The sequence below is a fragment of the Lutzomyia longipalpis genome, chromosome 1, assembly GCF_024334085.1.
Source record: "Lutzomyia longipalpis isolate SR_M1_2022 chromosome 1, ASM2433408v1".
NCBI classification, from domain to species: Eukaryota; Metazoa; Arthropoda; class Insecta; order Diptera; family Psychodidae; genus Lutzomyia; species Lutzomyia longipalpis.
The window spans coordinates 17304308-17323322 of NC_074707.1; the positions used below are offsets into that span (position 1 = coordinate 17304308).

A 19015-nucleotide genomic window follows, 5' to 3' on the forward strand; every position below is an offset into this window, starting at 1 on the left:
TTTCTTCTTTATTTTTCCCTCGTGATGAAACTTCCATAAAGTTGACCTTTAACTTAAATTGTCTTTGGTTTGCACATTATTTCTTTTCTTTTCTAATAAAATTTTATCCCCCTTCAGAGAAAAAAAATCCGGTACTCAAACAAAAAGTAAAGATACTCTCGTGCTCACACCCACATGTCATAGACAATTTAGCCACTTGGACAAGAGAATTCATAATTTCATTGATAAGTAAAAACAAAACGTGACCTTTCTCTAATTTTTTTTGCCTCGTCATGAGCAATTTTTTCCTCCCAAAATATATCTTTTGTACTCACGCACGCTGGCATTGCCTTTTTCCCGTCATCGTCATCAATTCTTTGTTATTTTTACCCACTTCACAGATAGAAAATTCTACGAAGGCACCATCGAATTATGTTTTGTCTGCGTTTAAAAATTAAATGTTTTTCAAGCTGTGGACTCATTCATTTGATAAATATATCAAAAAAAAAAATTCAAATTGGCAAAAAGGCATTTTTATGAAAGGTATTGTCTGTCTGTTTCAATAAAAAATGCTCCATCTAAGCGAAGTAATTATCCCCGCAAGTTCAGCCATTTTTGCAGGGGTTGTGTTTTGCTGAAGTTTTTTTTGTATACATAGGTGTGGTGATGTAGTCAAAGAATAGAAATAAAAATTCTAAATTTATGTTTGAGGGTAACCACAAGCCTGAATAAGATGATTAAGGACATGAAGATTTAGATTTGAATGAAATATTTGAGCGAATATTTAATGGAAGAATGAAGTAAAAACTTGGGAGAAATCATAAATATGACGTCATTGATTATATTTTTAGATAAACGGAAAATCGTTGTAAAATTTTGATTAATAATGTGGAGTTTTGCCATACAGAAACGTATAAACTCCTTTCAATTGGTTGAAAATGGAATTCACCTCGAGCATTTTTAAATCTGATTTTTTTTAAATGTATTAATATATCTCTAAAAAATTAATAGCAGATAAATTATATAAAATTAAAGCTTTTATTCCTACCTGCCTACTAAATTAAAAGCTTTTCATTAATTTTATTGCATCAATAAAAGAAATTAAATGAAAATAAAGTACAAAAAAATAAAATTAATAATTCACGCATAAAAAATGAGTCAATCAGGTCTATTAATGACGTTCGTTAATACATACATTCAATAGGCAGTGAGTAGGCATATTAGTGCCTACACGCAGTAAATCCGCAGTAATCATTGAAACCTACACTGAAAAACACTTAAAAGCTTTTAAAATTGAAATGTATTGTAGCAAATTGATTTTTCACACGCTCACCTATTGAATCACATTTCGGACAACATTTCATCCCAATATGTACTTCCCAAATATGATTAATTGATCCCACTTTTGGATGATGCCAAAACATACAATTTTGTGCCGAAAATCAATTTATGAATTGTGTGTGTATACATACATAGCAAACCCTCGGTTTTTTTGGTAATGAAAATTTTTATTATGATTTTTTTACATGAAGCTGTAAAATTTATGGATCAAGATGAAAAAAAAGTTATAAAACAAAGAGAGATAGAGAGAGAAAATCCAGTGAGATATTTTCCGAAAAAAGGGGTGGTTTTTTATTGATTTATATCCAACAAGGATATGTGTGCAAATTTGATGGACTTCCGAGTGTGGTAGATATGTAGGTACCTATTTTATTGTGAATTTCCTTCGGCCGTAAAAACCATACGGAGAGGAAAAGTATGAAAATGGACAATGATGCTCCCATATGTAGTATAGATCAATTGGACGAACCGTGAAAAGGAGTAAAACATTTTTTGGCGTATAAAACACATAATTGTGGATTATGTATCCTTGGAAGGCAATGAAGTTTTTATCCTCGCAGCAGGAAAATATGGTGTGTGGTGTAGAGACCGAAGTCGATGGACTTTTCGTCGACGACGACTTGATGCAAAGTTTGCATCGACTTCGACGACTAAGTCGAGCATAAGTCGACGACGACTCAACGACTTGGTTGACTTATAGAGGAAAATTACACAAAATTTTTTATACAGAGCATAAAGTTTATAATTAAATATTTTAGCTGTGTTTCTTTCAGACACAGCTTTTGTGTACCGAGCAAAATCGAAAGTCGTCAGATCGGGCTCAAACTTGGGATGAGCACGAATTAGGGTCCCCACATTCCAAAAAACGTATGCGCCAAAAAAAAATTTTCCGGTTGTCCGTCCGTCCGTCCGGCCGGCCGGAACCTAACGCTAAATTGCAAGAGAACGGTGATAGATAGAGACTTGCGGTAAACGGCAAAGTTTAAATATCGACCGGAAGACATCCGATTATGAGGTCAAATCAACCCCCCCACCCCCCCGTCCGCCATTTTGAATAACCTCAAAATTTTGTTTTCGCTATATCTCAGCCGCTATTATACCTAGGGGGCTGAAATTTTGATATGTTGTAGGGGCCATCAGTTTCATTTTAAACATTATTTTTGTGTTCTAAAGTAGTCAATATATACTTCTTTGAGTGTATCAAGAGGTCTATTGAGCTCATTTCACGGCAAGAATTTTCTTATTTTGCGAAAAATTCAATACTTTTGAGGCAGTATTAAGAATTTTCAATTAATTTAAATGTTTAATTTGTTTTTTTTATCACATTTTTTTTGGAATGTTCAGGAGCTTTTTTTGGATTCTATTTTTTTACCCTAGAGAATGGCATAATGAAGCTCTGAAAGCTCTAGAAATAGGTTTTTCTTAAATTTGCACAAAACTCCGAAGAGAGTTACAATGAAGCTCATAAGGAAGCTTTTAATAAAAAATATATTTCTGAAAGAATGAGTATGATCATAATATTTATTTAATATGCTTTTAGCCAAATTAAGGAGTACCAAATTTTGTATGGGAAGAGTTATTCGATGAAACAATCAAATTTCGCATAATTAAAAAAAAAAGAATAAAAATAATAAGATATTCTGGATTTTGTCGGCAGACAAAATCCTGGTTATAATAAGATATTCTGGATTTTGTCGGCAGACAAAATCCTGGTTATAATAAGATATTCTGGATTTTGTCGGCAGACAAAATCCTGGTTATATTGAGATATTCTGGATTTTGTCGGCAGACAAAATCCTGGTTATAATAAGATATTCTGGATTTTGTCGGCAGACAAAATCCAGGTTATATTAAGATATTCTGGATTTTGTCGGCAGACAAAATCCTGGTTATAATAAGATATTCTGGATTTTGTCGGCAGACAAAATCCTGGTTATAATAAGATATTCTGGATTTTGTCGGCAGACAAAATCCTGGTTATAATAAGATATTCTGGATTTTGTCGGCAGACAAAATCCTGGTTATAATAAGATATTCTGGATTTTGTCGGCAGACAAAATCCAGGTTATATTAAGATATTCTGGATTTTGTCGGCAGACAAAATCCAGGTTATATTAAGATATTCTGGACTTTGTCGGCAGACAAAATCCTGGTTATAATAAGATATTCTGGATTTTGTCGGCAGACAAAATCCTGGTTATAATAAGATATTCTGGATTTTGTCGGCAGACAAAATCCTGGTTATAATAAGATATTCTGGATTTTGTCGGCAGACAAAATCCTGGTTATAATAAGATATTCTGGATTTTGTCGGCAGACAAAATCCTGGTTATAATAAGATATTCTGGATTTTGTCGGCAGACAAAATCCAGGTTATAATAAGATATTCTGGATTTTGTCGGCAGACAAAATCCTGGTTATAAGATATTCTGGATTTTGTCGGCAGACAAAATCCTGGTTATAATAAGATATTCTGGATTTTGTCGGCAGACAAAATCCTGGTTATAATAAGATATTCTGGATTTTGTCGGCAGACAAAATCCTGGTTATAATAAGATATTCTGGATTTTGTCGGCAGACAAAATCCTGGTTATAATAAGATATTCTGGATTTTGTCGGCAGACAAAATCCTGGTTATAATAAGATATTCTGGATTTTGTCGGCAGACAAAATCCAGGTTATAATAAGATATTCTGGATTTTGTCGGCAGACAAAATCCTGGTTATAAGATATTCTGGATTTTGTCGGCAGACAAAATCCTGGTTATAATAAGATATTCTGGATTTTGTCGGCAGACAAAATCCTGGTTATAATAAGATATTCTGGATTTTGTCGGCAGACAAAATCCTGGTTATAATAACATATTCTGGATTTTGTCGGCAGACAAAATCCTGGTTATAATAAGATATTCTGGATTTTGTCGGCAGACAAAATCCTGGTTATAATAAGATATTCTGGATTTTGTCGGCAGACAAAATCCTGGTTATAATAAGATATTCTGGATTTTGTCGGCAGACAAAATCCTGGTTATAATAAGACCTGACTTAAAACCTTAAAACCGATTTAAATTTTTAAGCCCGACTGAGTAGTGCATTTTACCCAGAGTTATTTAACCCCTTAAGAACCAAGGACCAATGGGACGTTTTCGCTATACACAGAGTCAGGTTTAAGTTTTTAAAGTCAGTATTATTTTAGTTTTTAATCAAAATTATTAGTTTCATAAGCTACATAGGATTGAATTTTTAAGGTCAGCATTTTTACGTAAGATTTAGGTTTTTTTTTAAGTCAGTCGCAAGGTTTTTAGGTACAAAAAAAGATTTTTGAGTTTGAATTGAGTTTTTTATGACAGATTTACTTTTAGTGAATTTCACCTTGAATTTCTTAAGATTGCAGAAATCAGTTTAATTGTATTGCGAAACATTTACTTTAAAAAGATGAACTTGTGTTAATTATAAAGAATCGGAGTTGTACTAAAAATAATTAAAATAATATTGAATTTTGATTGCTGTATTTCTAACTACCTTGAATAACTAGCGCTCAATTAAATATTATTTTAACACATTTAGAGTGAAACTCCAGTTCAAATATTTTACAGAAGTTGTAACGTTTCTTTGTTAGAAAAGGATTTTAAGAAAGATTGTTTCTTCGTCAACTGTTACGCGTTTGGCATTAACTTTTTATAAAATAAGTTGAAAAGAAATAAAAATATTTTCTCTTCAAAGTGCACTTTGCGCTTAAAATTAACTTATTATAAAAAAGTTTTTTTAGAGGTAAATTGTATTTTTAAATCATAAGAAATTTTGAGGTTTTTCATAAATTAAAAAACTAAAAATGATCAAATTATTATTATTTTTTGAGCACTAGTCGACTTTGAGTCGACTTGAGATCGACTATGACGACTTACGACTAGTCGACAAAATTGATCAACGACGACGACTCAAGAAAATCCATCGACTAGTCACTAGTCGCGACTTCAACTCGACTAACTTCGGTCTCTAGTGTGGTGTGTATTTTAAAATATACACCGCTATGTATTTGAAAGGGTAAGTGAACAAGGACAAGGTCATTAGATATGAATGAGGAAATGTTTACCATTTAATTATCTACTATGTATGTTATGTTATGTGGTAGAAATTTCGCATATGACCTACATTTTACATCAAAACACCCCCATAGTGGTGGATGGTCAGAGGAAGGAAATTGCAACCTCAGCGTGGTTTTATCTCTCATGCTTTCCACACATACCCCACATGCTAAATGTAATTATTAATTTAATTTACAAATGAGAGTGCTTTATGTTCACTTTTCATTATGCATCATCAAATGGGAAATTGCTGAACATTTTATACGTGAAAAATTCCTTCAAACCCTTCACAGGGAGATTTTCAATTCAAAATGCAATTAATAGAAAATCTCATTTTAATTTTAAACATTAGATTCAATTGTGTTGTCTGCTAAAGTCTCCTCAATTTCACATTTTATTCTTGATGTGGCATTTTTATATAATGTCATCGAGTCCAAATTGAAAAAGATGCACATTCTACTTGGTATGCAGAGAATTTGCATAAGTATTGAAAAATTTATTTATGCAATATTTTATCCCTTCACCGTATTTTTTTTTCTTTCCACTTTGTTATGTCTTAAAAGCTTAGAGAGCATATTTTCTCTGTTGGTACGTGATATTTTCTCATACACATTTTCTTCTTGCACCATTTTATTCCCGGTCTCCCTGCCATAGAGTGCGGTCTATGCTTTGTGCCTTGTGATAACACTTTATTGTTTTGTTTTGCAATCATCCGACTAAAGTGAAAAGTTCTACAAAATACAATATAAGTAGAAGTTCTCTGAAAGTCTTTCAGTTTTCCAGATTTTCATCATTCGCTCCACCAGCAAGTTACGTGGAGTGTTGTGTATTATATAAGAAGAAAAAAATCTTTACAAGATTGACTCAGGTGTGCTGCTCATATCTTTTTCTGTGAGATTTTCTTCTTAGCTATTTCATGTGGTGAGCGCAGTGTGAAGGCTGTGAGGGTGGTGTGAATCTTAAGGGCAACAGGGGAGTTTTTATTAAGTCGAAAAGGATGGAGTAGCGCAACCCCCGATGGGAAGGTCTTTAGACATCAGAAAACTTGTCGCATTTTTTTGCACCCTCTGTGTAGGGACGGTAGTTAATGGAAATGAGTATAGCACCTGCGACAAGACCCACCTTTCTTGCTTTTCCGCCCCCACCAAATGTACCATCAAACATTCCCAGGATTTGTGGCATGTAAAATCAGCTGAATGTCTCTCAGTGGAAAACTCTAATCCATCTTATGAGAAGTTTGTGTACAAATTATAAAATATTCCATGAGATAAAATCTCATCCTCCTTCCATGTCGCACACCATTGGAAAATCCCCAAAAGACATGGGAAAATATTTCATTTAGACGCGACGCACTTTTGCGTGGAAAATTTTTTTTACCTGAAAATTGTGTGCTTTTCATGAAAAAGGGAAAATTGTTTGAGCATTTGCGTGTGTAAAGAAGAATTCCTTTTGGTATTACACAATTTTTCAGCATAAGATGGAAATTGCGTATACGAGAGAAGAGCAAAAAAAAACGCCAAGAAGGATTTTTCTGCGAGAGTCCTTAGTGCTGAAAATTATTGCAGAAGGAAAATGGCATGAATATTTCTTCTCGTTAGGCTGGGATGGATGATTTAGGAGCGTGTACGCTGTAAATAAGAGCCTTTCTCCTCAAGTACCACACAAAATATTCATGCAGAAACCTACAGTGTGTAATGTGTGTGTTGAGTTTGAACACTTTGCGTCACACCTTCTGATTGTATGTAAAAGGTGAAAAGGGAAGCACTTGGAAAGTCAAGATTATCAAATTTAATCCTACTCACTCTGACGAAGATTTGTATTTTGTTAGAAAAAAATCTATCAAAAGAATTTGGAGCTTTTGATGTTCCATTAAATGTTGTATAAAATATGGAATATTGTAGTGCAAATGTTGGGATATATACAAATCTCATTTGTACAGGAGAAGAACAAGGATAATATCTAGATTTTCTCGTCATATTCAATTATTTTTAGTACATTTTACACTGACAATAAATCCTGAAACTGTTGTGCAATATTTCGGTAAATATTATGGATCAATAAACACCTCTCACATTCAGGTACGAATGGTCGAGACAAGATAACAAGCATCATCCTTGTTGTTTTAGAAAAAAATTCACATCCGCCTAAAAATAAAATCCATTTTTTCTTTGTTACTCAAAAATAAACTTTTGCAATATTTTTGAATTAGTTTGATTGAAAAACTTTTTTATAGCACCCAACGTTGATTGCTGAAAAAGATGCTTTTCCGGGTTAGTTTTAGCGTCAGAAAATATATCTCATCAAATGAAAAGGCTAAAGTTCACGAAATTGCGGATGGTTGAATTTAGTTCAAGGTTAAAATTTCTCTCGCCTGGGCCGGCGGTCTTACATAAAGAATGAACCAATTCAAGTGCACTGTGAAAGTTCCTGGTGGTGGAAAAGTTGCGAGGCAAAAAAAAAGAGATTTCTACATTCATCTGCAATATAGAGAGAGAGAGTGCCTCTCTGAAGTGTTATGTATATACGTTTCTGGTGAATTTTTCATGACAATCTCATGGAATTTCAGAGAATTAATTATTCAAGCATATATACCTACCACATGTAAACTGAGAGGTATTGTATTTTCAATATAATTCGAAAGCATACTACAAAAAAAGAGAATTTATTTGCTGAGAATATAATAATATATTTAGATAGGTACGTATCCTACAGAATAATGCAATAACATTATTCAAATAAACTTTTCCCCGAGGAAAACATCATGAAAAACATTTTTTTGGCGACATATTTTATCAAACTTAATGCTCGTCATATTCTTTTGATTTCATTTGAATTTATTATGCATTGAAATTGATTTATTTTATTAATTTCAAAATTTAAATTCAGAAAAGCGGATTTTCCTACAAAAGTATCATTTACAAAATTCTTGAATGTAGAAAATGCGGAAAATGTTACCCACTTCTACTCTTACATATTGGTACTAATAATCATAACAACCAACCGAAACATGTGAATATGTGTAAGATAACTAAAGAATAGGAAAATGATAATTTAAAATTCAATCATCTAGTATATAATTCGATTTTACCAAATGAATAAAATTTAATTGGAAATATTTTAATGACATATTCAAAATACTTCTATGTGTAATGTATTAAAAAAATATTTTATCAGAACATAATTAGCATATTATTATTAATTGAGGCATAAAACATACATATTTCAGAGTGCAATACAGTAATATACATGTGTACACGCTTTCCGGATTAATAAATATCATTAGCATTATGACCCAAACCACTATGGCGCTGTTGAATATATATTTGAGTATTTGTTGATTTAAAATGACGCCAACTCTTCATTTCTGTTGGAATATTTAAGGGGGTCTCTTTTGAGAGCTGGTGAAATAAAATATTTTTATTTTTCTTGGGGTTTTTCTTAAACCTGGTTTTCCAATGTTGGCCACATTTAAAGACTTATTATTGAAGAGTAAGAAAATCACTTTTCGCCATCTTAAATTCGACACCATCTTGAGATTTTCCTCAAAACACAAAGGTAGGTTTTTCTCAGGATCTACTGGATGGATTTTGATGGGGTAAAAAGCAAATGAAAGAGGATGCAATGACCAATGCAGATTACCAGAATTTTGAATTTCCATCCTGGGGCTGAGAAAAGTGGAAAAATGTCAAAAACTTGTGAACAAAAGTCACATTTTTCCACTTTTCTCAGCCCCAGAAAGAAAATTCAAAATTCCGCTACATCAAAATCTGCATTGGTATTTCCTCTTCCATTTGCTTTTTACCCCATCAAAATCCATCCAGTAGATCCTGAGAAAAACCTACCTTTGTGTTTTAGGGCAGTTTTGTGGAGAAGTCGGAAAATCACAAGATGGCGTCGCACCTAAGATGGCGAAAAGTGATTTTCTTACACTTCAATAATAAGTCTTTAAATGTGGCCAACATTGGAAAACCAGGTTTAAGAAAAACCCCGAAAATTACAACATTAAAAATGATATAAATTCTAACAATTTTCCCAAGAGACCCCCCTTAATGAACATAATGAAATAAATATAACATATAGGTATACCTATATATCAAATATAATTTCATCAATATGCGGTAATTTACAAATATTGCAATTCAAATGGATTTCGATTTTTTTTTCATCAGCCAATAATGATTAATTCAGCGGAAATTGATGGAGCTTGTGGAGAAGTTAATCAGCGGGATAATCTCGTATTTTTTTCTAGGTCATAACACCGACACGGAGTTTGGTCTTGTGTGCTGAATCACGACGAGAAATGGAAGATTGGTTGGCTGCCTTGAAAGCAGCCTCCACGCAGGACTTCTTCGAGTCAGGCCCATCTGATCCGGACTTCCTGTCGAACCATCATCACTGGTACGCCACATCCCATGCACGACCCACGTACTGCAATGTATGTCGCGAAGCCCTGTCTGGGGTCACGTCGCATGGGTTGTCGTGCGAAGTGTGCAAATGGAAGGTACACAAGAGATGCGCCGCGAAAGCCATTGCAAACTGCAAATGGACCACACTCGGAAGTGTTGGGAAAGACATCATTGAAGATCAAGATGGTAACATCCTCATGCCGCATCAGTGGATGGAGGGTAATCTTCCAGTGGCGGCAACATGTGCTGTGTGCAAGAAAACGTGTGGCTCGGTGCTCAGGTGAGTTTCAATCTTCTTCCCACTGATTTATGAGACAACCTCATCCCTCACACACATCACCCACATACACGGGGAATTTGTATTCAAAGCAAGGAAAGTGGTAAAATTAAACTTTTCACGCGGTAACATATCGATTGCGACAGGAAAAATTTATCCTACGTGGCGGATGGGAAAAGACATCATTTGTGCAGTTTTATACGCGCGAGGGAAAAAACATTGAAAGCTCTTCAATATATCTCGACGAGGAGACATTCAATTCATCCCTTGACAAGAACATCAATTTATGTATTTTCAATGGGTGAGATGCATTCATATTTCTCATGCAAAGGTCAAAATATTTTATTCACATCACATCAGAGAATAGAAGAGGATCCTATACTCCATAAAGTCTAATCTTGGTGCAGAGAAAAAACGATATACTAAAAGAAATCATCCCAGGGGTTCTAAAAGAAAATTCCTTCTCTACAATACCCAAAAGAATTTTCTCTCACAGACTTTATTGAGTGACTTTTGTGGCATTGTGGTTAGTATATTTATGAAATTGCCTTTTCATCTTTGCTCTCTTTCCCTGCAATTCACATGGCGAGAAGATTCCTTCACATACATATATTTTCTTTTGTTAAATGAGCTCAGAAGATATAGACTTATTGGTGGGAAATTGTGGAAATTTGTTTGGTGAAATATTTGTTGAGATAGGAATTTTCTTGAAATTAATATTTTCCTTTATATGTTGGGGCTTTCATTCATTCATCTCCCTCCGAGCGAATTTAATACATCCTATTCATCCCTCTTTTAATTCTCCTCTACAAATAAATGAATATTTTTCCAAGCATTTTCCTGACTAGAGATTAAAAAAAAATGAATATAAAGTAAAAAATTTCAATATACAGATTGCAGGACTGGAGATGCCTTTGGTGTCGAGCTACGGTACACACAGCATGTCGCCCCCACATGCAGGTGACGTGTCCTCTGGGTCCAGCCAGGGTGTCTGTCGTACCACCTCCTGCGCTTCATTCAGTCGGTGTGGATGAGGCATGGGATGTGATAAAGCCCCACGGAAGCTTTTCACCCCTCCTCGTCTTCGTCAACTCCAAATCCGGTGACAATCAGGGCGTGAAGTTCCTGCGGCGCTTCAAGCAGCTCCTCAATCCCGCCCAAGTGTTCGATCTCATCTCCACGGGACCCGGATTGGGTTTGCGACTCTTCCGTCACTTTGACCCCTTTCGGATTCTCGTGTGTTCCGGTGACGGATCCGTGGGATGGGTGCTCAGTGAAATTGATCGACTCGACATGAATGTAAGTTTATCACATTAAGCTATATTTATATCAAATATCCTTCAAGTGCACTTTATACATTACTTAGAGATATTCTCAATTTGATAAGGCTTCAATTTCCTCTCATCCACATTTTCATTAATTAACTTTATCCGTGAATTTCCGCTTAATAAAAGTTTATGAGGAAAACCAACTTGATACAATATTTCCCTGAAAGGCTGAATTCAAATTAATTTATAGTTTAAAATTGAATATTATGTTAAGCAGAACGTTAAATTGTACTATATGTTCTAGAAACAATGCCAAATTGCGGTTCTTCCGCTGGGAACGGGGAATGATTTGGCAAGAGTTCTGGGCTGGGGTTCATCCTGTGACGATGACACTCATCTGCCGCAGCTTGTTGAGCGATATGAGAAGGCAAGTACAAAGATGCTGGATCGTTGGAGTGTGATGGTATTCGAGAGGGCTATTGGGGGTATTCGTACGCCCAAAATGTCCATTTCGAATCACCCCGATCCATACCTCAGCAATGTGGAGGAGACAACAACATGGCACCTCCAGGCACTCCTCGAGACGGAGGATCTGGAAGTTATTATAGCCGCTACGAAAGATCTCTGTGAGACAGTCAATACCCTGCTGGCCAGGATCGGAGACTGTATTCGCAGTGATGAACAATTGAGCATTAAGTGTGATATTCTTCGACATAAACTCATTATGCTACTTGACACTCTCCAAGAGGAAGAAAGTGGCATTCATGGAGATGATGATCTCGTGAGAACACTCAATGACATCGCACAGAGGAGTCTCATTGATAGGCGTCCGAGCACGTGAGTTTAATTTTGAATTTTGGGTAGAAAATAATATCCCCCTCAGGCTATTAAGAGGAAGTTTATAATCCCTCCGCTTGTATAAATACTATCTCTGCACACACAGGGCTAGGAGTGAAAAGGTGGCATTTGAAAAGATGGAAAAGGATAAGATTAATACGCAAGAGCGCAGAAGTCGCCAGAGGCTTGGGGAGAAGGAAGCACTCCTGTCACGTGCCAATAGTTTGAAAAGAGCCGTCAGCAATATTGTAAAGCATTCCGAGAGAATAAAGCCACGCTACTTCCGGCGACTTTCCACACAGGCAGACAGTCTAAAAAGTGAGCATATAACTGAAAATATCCTTCAACTGGAATGGATTGTTAAATGTTATCCTGCATATATGTGTAATGAGTTAAAAAAAAACTATGTTTTATATGTTTGCATGTTCTTTCAGTCCATACGCCCTCATTTGAGTCGTCCCCCTGCCCATCCCCTTCATTCCAAATACCACCCATCAATATTATCTCACCCACGGTCTCGATGACCCACCTCTCTTGCATATCTCCACTGCCAGATTTACGACGTGACTCCACAGATGAATACTTCTTCAACACTGTTAGCCTCCCAGTACCCAAACAGTTTGCTGACAATGGTAGTCGTCGTAGTTCCGGAATTCCAGAAAGGTAATACAAATACCTTTTCCCAGAAGATAAGAGATTGTTTGACTAATTTATTTTTCCCCTTAATTATTGTCTCTCAGTATTCAAGAACTAGAGGAAGCGAGTAGCCACACAGAAAAATTGTTTCCCTTCTGTAAAGCAGATGATGGACGACGTTCCTCATCTACCTCACCACAAACCCTAAAACCACCCACAATTGAGATTAAAAGTGAATTCCTCACCGTTGAAACGATCACTGATCATTTATCCTGGGAGCATAGACCATCACTGGATGGTGCAGCTTCTGTTTCACAACCCGTGGAGCCACTAATTGTGCCCAGTATTGTTATCCCTGATAAGTCAATCAACAATGTCTATATGAGTGAAAATATGACCATCATCGATACAGACGCACCTGATAAGTCCTCCTCCGACGATATACCCGGAGAGGCAAGTGATGTCCTTTCGGCCATTAGCAACGAAGAATGCAGCGTAACATCCGAGATACTGGATAAGAATCTAGATGCTGATCCGCAGGGATTTGTTGCTGAACAAATTCAGGTAAACACTTCATTTCTTCATTAATTTGAGCAGGAGTAGTAATGTGGATTATTTCTGGGTGGGATAGGATTTGGAATCTGATCGAATATGCCACATCGATTCGCCGGAAACGAGTGATACAACGGATGCTCTCCATGGGGAGAGTATCATGGATGATATAAGTTCAGTATTGGGCCAAGATATATTGGGTGCATTGCAAGATAACACAATTACAGAGGACACAACTACACTGTGTGCTCCTGAGAAGCCACGAAAGAGATCACTTAAGAAGAAGCTTTCGTCAAATGGGAAAATCCACCAAGACGCCATGTCTCAGGAGAAGGAGAATAAACCAGAAAATCAACCATTTGGATATGAAAATATGGTTTTCAGCATGGATCATCGGAAGGAGGATAAGCCCATACGATACTGTAGCCTAGCACAATTTGTCGAAGGCAACGATATCGCAAGAAAGAGTTTCAAGGTAAAATTGAAACATATAGGTCGGTTAGATCCTTTTTTCTTGATATTAATCTTTTTCTGAACCTCTCGTAGAGACCGAAAACAGCAAGTGCCTCAAAAAGCAAGACAGACCCACAGGATGGTGGTGAAAGTTTAGACACAATCAAAATCCAAATACAGGGATCACATTCGGATCTATCAGACACGGAGAATTTCAGGAAACCCGATGCAAGGCGCCACATTAGCTTCGACGAGTCGTGCAAGAAGGAGTCTGCCGATCAAGTACTGTACAATGAGTTTTACATCAACCAACTGCTCTCTGACGACCCATTGTTCTGCTTTGAACAATTCCAGAGACCATCACCCTACTTTCCCAAGGTAAGTGTAGTCGTGGAGCCCCCTTCCCCGGCAATTACTAATGAGCTCCGAGTGCAGCGCTCCGGTGAGATTCGTCGTCATTCCAGTCACTCACCCAGTCTCACTGTACGCGATTACGAAAGAGAACGCGATCGACGTCATTCGGGCTACAATCCCAATCTCCTTGGATTGGATCAGGAGCACATGCGCTTCCTCAGTTGCTCCCCGGCGGCATCGCGACGCATCAGTTGTGGGAGTTTGTACAAGACCACAGAAACCCTCCCCATTGGTCTATCGCGTGCTAATCTTCTTGGGAGTACGGCAACGGGTGTTGATGGGAAGGAAGACAAAGATGAGAAGAGTAAACAGGAGAAGGAGGATCAGAAGATGAAGCGACTACCCATCATTAATCCACTCGTACGATTACCATCGTGGCCAAGTAAATACAAATTAATCACAATTTACCCCCGAGAGGTTTGTACTAATCGTTACTTTCTTTCTATGTTGTGCCCTATCCCACCCTGCTTCCCATAGATGTTACCAGTGGCACAGGATTTATCTCAAAGTGCCTCTTGGCAAATGCTGATACACTCTGTGCCGCGGTGTCCCCCCTCATGGATCCCGATGAAACCCTCCTTGAAGGTTTTTACGAGAAATGCGTCATGAACAATTACTTTGGCATTGGCATTGATGCTAAGATCTCCCTGGATTTCCACAATAAACGCGAAGAGCATCCTGAGAAATGTCGATCGCGTGCTAAGAACTACATGTGGTACGGGGTATTGGGATCAAAGCAGTGGCTCCAGAAAACGTACAAGAATCTCGAGCAACGCGTTCAGCTTGAATGCGATGGCCAGAGGATCCCACTTCCATCGCTTCAGGGTATTGTGGTGCTCAATATACCAAGTTTCATGGGTGGAACGAATTTCTGGGGTAGCAAGAAGGAGAATGATTGCTTCCTAGCACCGAGTTTCGATGATCGCATCCTCGAAGTTGTGGCGGTGTTTGGATCAGTTCAAATGGCGGCGTCACGCTTGATTAATCTTCAGCATCATCGTATAGCTCAGTGTCAGAGTGTGCAGATTACAATTCTTGGAGATGAAGATATGCCTATTCAGGTGGATGGTGAGGCATGGCTTCAGCCACCTGGAATGATTAGAATCATCCACAAGAATCGCGTACAGATGCTCTGTCGCAACCGGAACCTCGAGATCTCCCTCAAGAGTTGGCAAGAGAAGCAGAGGCAGCATAGCATTAGCATTGCGAGGGAGCAAACATCAACAACATCTGATATTGGTGTTGGTTCAGATCAATTCCTCTCGGAGCGCGAATCCTACTTGCTACTTAACTTTATCGAAGTCTCGTCATCTTTGGTGAAATGGGTTAAATTCCTCATCATTAGCCATCCATCGCTACAGCATGAACTCTACGCTGTAGCCTGTCGCACATCAGAGGCCCTAGAAGCTATTCATCCCAATGGAAAGATCATCGATGGACCCAATTTGAGGTCACAACTAGCTGAGGTTGTTACGTGTTCGAGGCAACTCTACGAAGAAACGTGTGATCTTCTCCGTGCTCGCGGGTCGAGCCTTATACTGCGGGAAGACCTGGAGACGAAGCTCAGTGTGTCACTGGCCAATATGGAAATGGAACTACGCAAGTGTACCATTCACAAGGATGATAAGAATCAACCGAAGGCCTACCTAAATGTCCTAGCTCCACACTACGATACCGATCATGGACGCAAGAAATCCAAACCCTTCTGGCTACGTTTCCGTAGTCGGGAAAGTACTCCCGGTGCCCGAGATCTCGCCCATACGCGGGACATCGTATCCACATGGGGTGTTACGGAAGTGGCTACATGGCTTGAAGCAATGCAACTATCGGAATATGTGGATGTTTTCACGCGTCACGACATTCGCGGGAAGGAACTTCTAACGCTAGGACGGCGTGACCTCAAGGAACTCAATATAACAAAACTAGGGCACGTTAAGAGAATCCTTCAGGCTGTAAAGGAACTCAATAGGGCTTAAAAGTATTTACCCTCAAAAGCACCCAAGTGATTGCTCTCATCTCCTTAATTAGAAATCTTCTCTATACTATATATAGCTACATCTCCCACCAATGAAGAGTGTCTCAAAACATTTCCATTTCATTAACAAAAAAACAACCAAATCGTAATAATAATATATCTAGAAAATTTCCACGCGTAGAGATTATATTTTCTATATCAATATATTAACATAGAGAAAAAAAGAGAGAAAACAAAAATACCAATTTAGATAAAAAGAACCTCAATTGATAGAAAAAAAAATTGACGATTCCCAAATATGACGTATATATTTAGATAAAATTTAATCTAGAATTTACCAAGAAAAAATACACAATTTGCAATTTGATGTAGTTTTTATCCCACATTATTGAGAATATATTCTAAATTACCAAGCAATTAAAAAACCCTTAGATCACATTTTCCTTCTCTTTCAAAAAAAATTAATTAATTAAAAATTACCAAAATGAATTATAAATTAAAAAATAAACTAAAATAACGAGAGAGATAAATCTCAAATGAAAAATGAAATAAAATGAAAAATTGTAAATTAACTAATCTTGTATTATAAAATAGAGTTGTGTATATTTTAATTAATAGGAATTTTAAGAAGGTATATATTTTCGTTTCGGAAAAGAGGTGTAATACCTACAACACACACAGATGAACAATGAGCCCCTCCTAAAATTGAAGAACAATATAATTTTTCATCGCGTGTCCTTCTCATCTATCTCTCTCCGTTGGACTTTTCACGAAAAATTATATTGTTTGCTGAGAAAGAACACACACAATTTGTTCATTAGTAAGATTAAAGAGAGATTAAAAAAAGAAACCAGAGATATTATTAAGTAGAGAATAAATTATTTAAAAAGAAAAAAATCTAGCAACTGTAGTGTTTAGTTAAGCAAAAGAAAAATCAACAAGAATTAACATTTTAAGGAATTCCTAATACTGCGATAATCAAATTGAAGAAATGAAAAAAAAAAATTGCAAGAGGTGAATTGAGAAATATGTATGTATGCTCCAGCAGTTAGCATGCAAGACGTACATTTCCAACGAATTTTTTTTTTTTTTGCTAATATTGATTTAACATATCACGAAAAGTTCTTTACGATTGCCCCATCGGAAGAACTTTGGTGCGAGAGAGAAATTCTTCTTGTTTTTTTTTTTTCAAAGTGAAATCAATTTAAAATGTTCTCGAAGTGAATTGGCCACATTCTCTACGAGTTCGCTTTAATATCTCACCAAGGGGAGGTCGGGTTGCTTCCCAATGAAATGGTGTACCTATTAGAACTGTTGAGTTCTTTTAAATGTTTTCCTGGATAGTCAAATATGGTCAAGGATACTTTGGATATTTTAAAATATTTTTTAGGTCAGTGCATCTTACAACATTGAATTCCCAGAAGAAAAGAATTTGTTCCTCTTATGAATATTCTAAATAGGATTCCGTGTAACCATTAGTTTTTTTTCCGAGAGTTGAAATGATCCAAAAATATCAACTTTCCACAATTCGACTCCCGGAATTTATCATTGAAACTCTCGGTAATCAAAAATTTACATAAGAGAGGGATTTTTTAAATTATTTCAAAATAACCAACATTTTTTTGTAAAGTTTTTTTTCACATAATTTAATGAAAATCAATATAGGATAGCCAGAGAGTTTAAAAAGTCACCTCCAGCTAAAATATTTTCCATGGAAATTCGACAAAAAATCAAAGATTTCTTTTATTAAATAATTTTAAATCTTTTTAAATAAATTCAATTTTTCCTTTCATTATCAAAATACGATATAAAATACTTTGTTTTTTTTTAAATTTCAAACATTTCGTTTTTTTTTTAAATGTATGGTGTACATCATTTTTCCGAGCAATACCTCCCCTTGCTACTCCGTCTTAGCTTGTGCGTACATAAAATTAACTTCCTATGATTTTTTCGGGGCTGTAGAATTTTCCTTTGGTCTCTGCACACCTCATTTATCTTTGGAGGAATACAGAGAGGTTTCAATTTACGTCAAAGTCAATAGCAGAATGAAGAATTATTTAAATTTTTAACCAACATGTTCTATCTATTTTATTCTTGAACAATAACTAACTATAGAAACGCAAAATGTATAAATAAAATATTCAAATAAAACCTGAGCAAAAATAATCCATCACTGAGGAATTGAATCTCTACTGTATAATGAAAAATAATTAATTAGAAGAGAACAAAAGGATGATGGCGCAGAGATCATTCTGCTATTGAAAGAAAAAAAAATAAACATACTCTTTTGAATTTCCCAACCATAGAGAAGTCAAATGTAGAACAAAGCGGCAAAGAGTATAGAAAAGTAAATGAGATAAAATTGCCTTTTAAACAAGTTGTAGTGAATCAAGAAAAACTACAAATTAAAAAATATATAAATATTATACATAAAATGTGAATTAAAAAAAAAAAGATATTTTAATTTTCCTTGTGTGACAATGCTGAAAATTTATTTAAACATTCCATAGAGATGAGAATTTTCCGTATTTAATGAAAAATGTATTTATATATAATTTTCATCCTCTTATACTCTCACAGTCAGCAATTACATAAATGATATTTTCATCCCCCATCTCTCCCGTTACGACATATTTGAGGACCAAAAACCAACGAAAATTACATTTTATTTATTTACCTACATATTTTCATTTTATGTAATTCTCATAAAAAAATTGTGAGCGGGAGAAAATTGTATGTTATATATAGCTGTACTAACACAGAATTACAAATTGTTAATCTCTACTAAACTAC

General features: G+C 36.0%; 2 protein-coding genes across 7 annotated transcripts in view; one reads left to right on the plus strand and one right to left on the minus strand.

Annotated features, from left to right (window-relative positions):
• The window catches only part of LOC129794090 (diacylglycerol kinase eta), a 66219-nt gene extending 48196 nt beyond the window's left edge, over positions 1 to 18023 (plus strand). For 2 of the 6 annotated variants that reach the window (XM_055834704.1, XM_055834746.1), the window contains 9 exons: positions 9654 to 10090; positions 10981 to 11386; positions 11660 to 12192; positions 12299 to 12510; positions 12627 to 12855; positions 12933 to 13392; positions 13460 to 13855; positions 13927 to 14629; positions 14725 to 18023. In XM_055834704.1, the coding sequence (XP_055690679.1) occupies positions 9654 to 10090; positions 10981 to 11386; positions 11660 to 12192; positions 12299 to 12510; positions 12627 to 12855; positions 12933 to 13392; positions 13460 to 13855; positions 13927 to 14629; positions 14725 to 16223 (4875 nt within the window). In that variant the 3' untranslated portion in view covers positions 16224 to 18023. The remainder of the gene's footprint in view (positions 1 to 9653; positions 10091 to 10980; positions 11387 to 11659; positions 12193 to 12298; positions 12511 to 12626; positions 12856 to 12932; positions 13393 to 13459; positions 13856 to 13926; positions 14630 to 14724) is intronic. The other 4 variants (XM_055834738.1, XM_055834711.1, XM_055834720.1 and 1 more) reach the window with 4 other exon arrangements.
• LOC129794187 (poly(A) RNA polymerase gld-2 homolog B-like) overlaps positions 1 to 19015 on the minus strand; it is a 255708-nt gene that overhangs the window by 201405 nt on the left and 35288 nt on the right. The window lies entirely within an intron of this gene.